At 30.7% G+C, this 8,809-nt stretch overlaps 1 protein-coding gene across 2 annotated transcripts; it reads right to left on the bottom strand.

Moving 5' to 3' along the window:
* Positions 1-3,859: 3,859 nt before the first annotated feature.
* LOC114182491 (WUSCHEL-related homeobox 11-like) lies at positions 3,860-6,073 on the bottom strand. 2 transcript variants are annotated; one of them, XM_028069367.1, is made up of 3 exons: positions 5,382-6,073; positions 4,223-4,416; positions 3,860-4,109 (listed from the first exon to the last, which is right to left on the bottom strand). In XM_028069367.1, the coding sequence occupies exons 1-3, from the start codon at positions 5,983-5,985 to the stop codon at positions 4,086-4,088; spliced, it is 822 nt and encodes a 273-aa protein (XP_027925168.1). In that variant the 5' UTR covers positions 5,986-6,073; the 3' UTR covers positions 3,860-4,085. The 2 variants fall into 2 exon arrangements, with proteins under 2 accessions (XP_027925168.1, XP_027925167.1); XM_028069366.1 differs by having other exon boundaries at positions 4,223-4,422.
* Between the last annotated feature and the right edge of the window lie 2,736 nt (positions 6,074-8,809).

The raw sequence follows: 8,809 nt of genomic DNA on the forward strand, positions 1-8,809 counted from the left end.
GAATCGGGGCCATAAGTTTAATTTAGGCTTCAAAAATCGCAAACGCCACCGTGCTTCATCTTCCTCGTTCATTTTTCTCTAAAAACGGTGTTGAACCACTATGTTGTTCATGTTCCGGCGTGCGCCACCTTTACGTCTGTTCCAACACGCCACCTACCACTATTCCGACCACCTCTATTTCATTTGGTAGTTAGTTGAAAGATGCGATTCCTCCTCTTTTTCGTGTTTCATTTTTTTTTTTTTGGGATGCAAGTGCCTTTTTTTCATGGTTAACGGCGGTGTTGCTGGTAACGCTTTTTATTGCAGGTAACAAAGCTCATGCTCTGGTTGGTTGATGGTGGACGCAGATGAAGCGTTGTGTGTCAAGGTTTGACGGCCCGCATTGGATAAGTCTGCCTAGGGTTTGAGGGGAAGAAGAGGACATATGGCTTCGGTTGTTAGCTGAACCGAAGTAGAATGTAGAGTTCCTTACTTCGGTTAGGAACCAGAACCAAAAGCTGACCCTTTTTTGCCTCGCTAGAATATACCACGGTTCTAGAACTGCGGTAGAAGGACAAAAATAATCGCTCCCAAAAGCCTTTCTTACACTAGTGATTTATGGTGAATTTTGAAACCACCATATGCATAAATTGTGACGGTTTAAACTGTCATAATATACAAAAATAACTGTCACAATTTACACAACTTTTTGTAGTGATTAGTTTTTTTTTTCTTTTGCTAAAGTCATGTCCAGTCCTCTGGATTTTCATCATTCATTCATTGTTTTAAATTTGTATTCATTTTAGTTGTTGTTTTAATAAAAGTCAAAACTTTTTAATCTCTTCCTAAAATTAAGAACTAGCAACAAATAGAAATATTTTCAGACAAAACATAGTTAAATCTCACGGGTTAAAACATCATAGAGTGGAGAATTACAAAAACTATCACTCACCCATAAAGAACACTATGATTTCAAAAGATTAAAAAAAATTTGTAATTCACTTGAATGTTCTTCATCTTTGACTTGATCTCATTATATAGATCGTAAAAAATGACCATTGAAGCTTTGTATTTATTAATCCTTGATCCTGCTTAATCTTTGAAAACATAAATATTTTCATCTTTATTGGCTTGTACTAGGGATGTCAACGGGGCGGGTAGGAGCGGGTAGTAGTTCCCCCGTACCCTACCCGTTGGAAAAATATTTGCCCCGTATCCGTACCCATATCCGTCGGGTATCCCTTATGCGGGTACCCGTCTATTTTTTTCATATCCGCGGGTATCCACAGGTATCCACGGGTATTTACAAAAATATTTTAAAAAATAAATATTTAACCATAATTAGTGCTTAGATCAACAAGTCTCCTTTCTCCGATTGATTCTTGAAAAACAAACAAATAAAAAATCACTACCAATTTATATTGTAGTTTATTTTTGAATAAAATATTAAAGAAATTACTAACTTCATCAATGTCCACCTCTTGCAACATTGTATAAAGTTTCATGTTGTCCAATTTTAATCTAGAAAAGCCTTAAAACATAAGAAGTTCAGTAAAAATTTCTAACAATCACTTAATTAAAATATCTAAGTAAAAGTGTTAATTTCATTACCTTTCATGTTGGTCCATAACCAGTCTTAGAGACACATCAATACCTCCACAGTATATGGAAGTAATTTACTCATTTGTGGGGTAAGAATCTGACCATCATTATTGGATGAAGACTCATAATGTTGTTTATATATATATATATATATATATACATATATATATATATATATATATATATATATGTATATATATATATATATATATATATATATATATAAGGTAAAGTTCAGCGGGTACGGGTATCAACGGGTACGGATATCAACGGGTACGGATACTATGATACCCGTACCCGCCCCGTTAACATGCGGGTATCAAAAATACCCATACCCGCGAGTAGCGGGTATCCATTTTTAATATTCATTTCCTACCCGTTGCGGGTTTTATCCGCGGATACCCGCGGGTACGGATTTTTTTGACATCCCTAACTTGTACACTTGATAACAAAAGATTTGATTTGATTTTTCCAAGTGCTACTACCTCTATTATAATTAAGGAAACAACTCAAACATATTCGGATATATTATATTTAATTATCATTAAACATAATTGCATAAACTTATTTGTTTCTTCATATAACAACGTTTTTAGATTGTTTATGATAGAAAAATTTAATTATATATTTTAAAGTCATTATAGAAAGCTTTTCAAGTTCAATTCCCTCTAGAAGTAATGTTAGACGATTCACAATAAAAGTGAGATGCAACACTTTAATCTTGATCTTTAGAAAATATTTGAATGAGAGCTTAGAGAAATACATATTTCTTTTCAAATAAGACTATCAAATGTGTTTAAAAAAAATATATCTAAAAAAGCTATTTCAAGTTGTCTTATATATCTCAAAAATAGAAAACAATTTTACTGAACTGATAAAATCAATAGGTTGAAATATGTTCTAATAAATTGAAATAGTGTAAAATGACTTGCTAAGAAAATTTCAATCAATGGGTATTCAATTCAATATATTAAAAAACTTAGAATGATTTTTATTTTTTTTTATTAATTGATTCGCAAGTCAATCGATTGAAACAAAACATATTTAATTTTCAACAAAAACATCAAGATTTTAACTTATTAAAAGGTTTTAATATATTGAAATGTTTAAGCTTGTATTATCGATCAAGCTATAAACATTTCAATTGGTTAAAGTCTATTTCAATCAATTTAAATCTTTTAAAACCATTTTTGGCACATCAAATATCACGATCAAGCATTATATACTCCAGCAACATAACATCAATTTAAGAGTTACAACTCAACATAAGATTAACTACAAGATTAGCTTCTCAACACATCAATCATCAAATCCATATGGTTGGGAGTATCAAATCAACTCAATTAAGCTTGCTTGAATTTTCAATGTAAATACTACTCATTGCTCTTTACGTTAATGAAGTAATTAATATTTCCTGTATAAACCTGTATTAATATATTTTTCTAAATCAAAAATAAAATCCACAAATATATAGCATCTTTAATTATATATTTTTGATTTGAATCAGATTGTTCAAGAGCCATCATGAATGCTTAACCATCCTCTCACTTTAATGTGTGTTAAGCTTAAGACAATATTCGCTTCGCTTGATGCTTGAAGAAAAAAACATTACTAACTGTTTTTCATTTATTTTGTGAAAAATTTTCAGATTTTTTTTTTTTTTTCTGATGGATTGTTTCTCTCACAAGTTTTTGTCACACTTCCATTCTATAACGAATTTTGTGAGAGTTGGTAGAAACAACATAATTTCTTCACAAAATTCATGGCAAATATTTATTTGGCAATGCTCATTATAAGCTTCACAATTTTGTCACAAAATTCCTAAGGCCTTATAGTGAATTTAATGTCTCTACAACATTCCCTTACAAATTAATATTTTTTTAGTAAAGTACAACTAAAATTTATAAAGTATATAAGTGAAGAATAATTTTTTATTCTAATCGAATAAAGAAAAACCAATATACCATCATTGTTAAGCATTAATTCTATAAGAAATATCAATATCGGTTTTAATCTTATCGTTCACTCAAGTTCTAAAAGAGTTTATTTTAAGAAGAAGAAAAAAAAAATAGTGCGAATTTTATTGTAAAACAATTAAAAGAAATAGATAAAAAATTCTTCAGTGAGTCCATTTGACTAACGAAAATAATTTTTGTAGTTTTTAAAAATTCACTAAATTAATCATCAATGTAATCTAAAACGAACAATATACAGAACATACATCATAAAGCTTATTTTCAACAATATATAAAATTACGGAAAACTATATCTGTTTGCTCTAAAACCAGGAAAAGAAAGTATATATAAATTGTTAAGTAGATATACATATGGACTTCTCTAATCACATAGTAGATCTCTAATATTTGAACCACATATAAAGGATTACGGAAATGGTAAAAAGAAAACGAAAAAAAAAAAAAAAAAAAACCAAACAAGGAAGACAATTTATAGCAGAAACATCTAACAGAAGCTTCCATTGCTGCCATGCAATTAACTTCATCTGTTCATACTTGTGTTTGCTTTGAAACCTGTAACCAAAATTCAACAACCTTAATCACATCACAAGAAATTAATATGATTAGTTGTAGATAGAAAGAATAGCCAAGTTGGAGATATATGTTAATTAAATAACAGTTCTAACCACAAAGTAGCTTTCACCATGCTGCAAGCCCTGCATCAAGAAACCAAACTCATTGGTGGGAACCGAAATTCCAGAGGAATGAACTAACATTACATCTTCACCAAAAGCTGTTTTCATGTCCATTGGCCCCCTTGGAACTTCTGTTGGAACCCCATTGATGAACACTGTGATCACTCCTGAAATTCCCCCAAATCCTATATCTCAAAAGTCATAAAACAAAATATTACTTTCTGCCAATTCCTCAAAGAAACTATAAATGATAATGCCAATTCCTAAAGTGCATAAAATTGATAATTACTTTGTGCAGTTAAGAGAAAGAAAGAAGAAAAATAAGAGCTGTAGTGAACAAGAATACAGTAGCTACATGGATAGATGAAAAAAAAAACACTGTTGTATGAGTTACTGTATGCATAGTGAGCGCGACAAAAGAAAAAACTACTCATACATTAGCCATGATGTTTCTTTGGCAAACGAAAATTTAATGAAAGGTATGTCGTGTAATAAAGAAGATGAAGAACATCATTGATTTAACCAAGTTTGAGGAAGGCAAATCGAAATGTCTAGGGTTTGAAAATCCTTGGAAAGAAACCCAGGGGAATGAAAAGGGAAGAAGAAAGAAAAAAAAGGGAGGAACAGAAACTGCAACACGAAAGCGACCTCATGATTTTCCGGAACGTACAATTTTCATGCATTTCAATCGAAGGAACTGTCAAATCATGAAAAAGATGACCGCTTTCTTTAATGGTCCCCCCACAAAACCTAATCAGGGGAAAAAAAGGAAGAGTTTTTTACACACGCAAAAATCCAATAAACTAATAAAACACTTGAATAAAAGCTTTAGAATCTAGCACCCAATTTTATTTTTATTTTTTTGGCCTAAACCTGGCCTTAAAAAGTGGCTTTGTCGTGACACCACCTCTCTGTTGAGGACTTATGCGGAGAAAACTTTGCACAAAATAACGAAACAAGAGAAAAAAAAAAAACGAACCTTTTGTTTTCCTTTTTTCTCCTCAACTCAAAAACACAATAAAATAAGTATCAGACCCTTTTAATTTCTCTTAATGCATTTTCATCTTATCTAACAAACAACGAAAGAAATCAATCGGAGGAGAATGAACACACACACACACGCACACTGAAAGCTGCTAATGATGATTACCAGAGTGATAGTTCAAATTGGAAGCTTCAAGAGGGTACAAAACTGACGAAGACGATGCAGCTGAAGCATGATGATCAATTCCAGGAAAACCCATTTGAGTAGAGGGTGGGAAGAAATCATCGAAGCTTTCTTCAGCACCACAGGGAGGAGAAGAAGAGGAAGAAGAAGAACCAGGTGGTATGTAAGAGGGGTTAAGGAAAGAGGAAGTAGCACTAGCAAAACCCATGTTCGCAACAAGAGCAGGGTTGTTTTGATGGTGGTGTTGAAAGGGATTGTTGGTACTTGCACCGCCACCGTTGTTAAGGGTGGCCTGAATCTGGCGCTGGCGGCGGCGGGAGCGAGAGCGGCGGTTCTGGAACCAGTAGAAGACGTTGGCATCACCAACGGCGCCAAATTTCTCAAGCAGCTTCCTTATTCTGACGGTTTCGTCTTTGGGTGGGTTAACCATGCCACTGTTGAAGATGGACTCGAGAATAAGGATTTGTTCTGGTTTGGGAGTCCATCTTGACCTCACGGGTTCGGTTCTCTCGGAGGGTTGCTTTTGCTGTTGTTGCTGTTGCTGCTGCTGCTGCTCTTGCCCCTCTTGCCCCTGGTTATCTTCCATTCCAATGCAGAAGAAATAAAGAAAAGAATATGTGTGTGAAGGTGATGATGAAACCTAGGTAAAATAATATAAAGAGATATGTATAAAGTACATGGAATACAGTAACAGTGATTTTGGAGTTTGGAAGGTTTATATAAAGAGGTGGAGAATGTTCAACAGTTAAATTACTTCACTGCCCTTCATCTTCATGCTTTTTCCCCCTTACCATTAAAACTCCACCGTATTCTAGATGCCTACATGCTTCTCATCCCATTCGGTAACAAAATCATTCATTTTTCTTTTTCTATATTTGGAACTCTCTAATCCTTTAACTTCATCTCTATATAACACCTGCAGTGTGAAATAGCGATGACTTTGTTCCATATTTTAGCCAACTAAAATGATATATTAAGTATATGTCTAATTTTAATATTTTATTTTCATGTAAAATTACTAGAGACAATTTTCTATTAGAGTTATAAGATAGTGTGAATATGTTTCTTAATGTAACATTTTACATCGTACATAATAATAAATAATAGGAAACAATAGTAATTTATTTTTAAGTGTAAATTTAAGACTCACGTAAAGGAAAGATTAAAAAATTCAATATTTTATAAAGAAACAAAATATATAAATTTATTATCTTAAAGTTTTAGATTGATTAAAGATGATATTAACTTTTTATATAAATTGAAAACAATATCATTGTTATGTCTTTTTAGTTTTCTTTCCTCCAAAAATTTATTAATGGTCGAAAATGTTTATGCTCAAAGAAGAGATATCAATATGAAAAAACTGTAGAAAAAGAAACTATTAAGAATCTAAATGAGTTTAAATCCTACATAAATTGAGCATAATGAATAAATTGAACATTTCGTATAAATCGAACATTTCGTATAAATTGAACACTACATAAACCAGCATAATGAATGAATATCTCATTAGTGACGAGAGGTAAAACAAAATGCTTATTTATCGTATAGGTGATTACTTGATCCTAATGTTGTTGGGCGTGTAATTTGTTTAACAATTAATGGATAATAAGCATTAGCATTCCTTACATTCTACGTGCCCCAAGGGAGAAGAAAGAAATACAAAAGGGTTTGATTTTATATGTATAATGAATATGTTAGATAACAGAATTGTATCATAGGATTTATTAAAAATATCAAATACATTTATTTGTTAGTTTTTTTTATAATAACTAAAATATGAAAATGAAAGTGAGAGGGACGTACTTAAACATTAAAATTCTTGAGCTAGTTAACTAATAATTACACGACTACGTAAACGAAATAATATTTGTTTTATTTATTTAATAATAACTAAGACGTTAATACTATAATTCGAGATATTTTTTTATGGTTAGAAATACTATTGTTATAGAAAAGGTAACAAACGAAATCCTCAAAACCCGTATTCAAAGTGAAAATGCGTGACTTGAGTACTATTAACATATAATAATCGTCATTTTCTTTATAAGGAAAAAAAAAGATAGCCACCATATTTGAAAACATTGAATCATCCATCTTTGAGTTTGCTTGTAACTTAATTTAGTTATTATGAACATGAGATTTTTTTTCACTTATAAATTGAATAAAAATTAGAAATTTTAACTTTGTTATGACATTTTATTTAAGTTTAAATTAATGTGAAAGAAAATAGTAAATAAGAAAAAAAAAAACCCCTTCAACGACCAAATCCAAAACTATAATAATGTGAAGGCTTAAGAACTTTCGTTTTACATAATACTATGTAAAATTGATATCAAAACTTTCTATGCCTAAACTTTATACAATCAATAAAAAAAAGAAAAGAAAAGAAAGTTATCTAATTTATTAAATATAACAACCCATCCATTCTTCTTAACCATACACCTGGTAAAGTTCAATTCTACGTTACTGTAAAATTGAGTCTAAGTTGTGGGGAAATTTTATTTAGAGAATTAAAAAAATCGATTACAACTATATTAATTATTTTTGCATATCTAAAATAAACATGTCAAAATATAAGGTCTTTAATTATAAGGTGGCTACACGTAAATCTTATTCGTACAAAAAGAGCATTTATTTTTAATATTTTGAGTGGTTACGTGGACTGTATAACTTTAGTAAAAGTGACACGGATTGAGACATACGTCATAACAATAATTCTTGTAATATAAATTAAAAATAAATAAACTATTCAAATAAAATTGCATGTACTTAAATATTCACAAAAAATTAGGTATCCAAACTCGTGGCATTCTCATGGCGATAACACATGTTGGAACCAATTATGTCTATGCCAAGAATTTTTCAAGATAGATAATGGGTTGGAATCTCACTATTTATTCAAATTCATTTCATCAGAAATTATAATGAGACAAACAAATTTTGTTCTTAAATCAATCAGAGCATCAATTTTCATGCAAGCTCTCAGGACTTTGATTGTATTCCACAGTGTGTTCTAAATGAGTTACAAGATCTTATTTTCTTAAGAAAAAGAAAAAAAAAAAAACCACTTTATCAGGAATTTCAGGATTGTTGAGACAAAATGATTACAATGTTATAATTGTAATTCTTGAAATCGACCAACTTTTGCTTGAAGACTCTAATGGATGGTCATTTTCTTTTCCCTATCTTTGTTATTGCTGTATTATATTTCTTATAAATTTATCATTTAGTTTTTACTTTAAATCATCATCATGGATTATTAATATTATTTTGTTACGGTACATCACTAGTTTCATATCCCTTATAATTCGAGGTTAAAGATATATAATTTGAATATATCTTCTTCTCCAAATTTCGAAGTGTTTCATAAAATTAAAATTGTAACAAAACATAAATTTTCGCAATAG

Source organism: Vigna unguiculata, chromosome 4 (assembly GCF_004118075.2).
Source record: "Vigna unguiculata cultivar IT97K-499-35 chromosome 4, ASM411807v1, whole genome shotgun sequence".
NCBI lineage: Eukaryota > Viridiplantae > Streptophyta > Magnoliopsida > Fabales > Fabaceae > Vigna > Vigna unguiculata.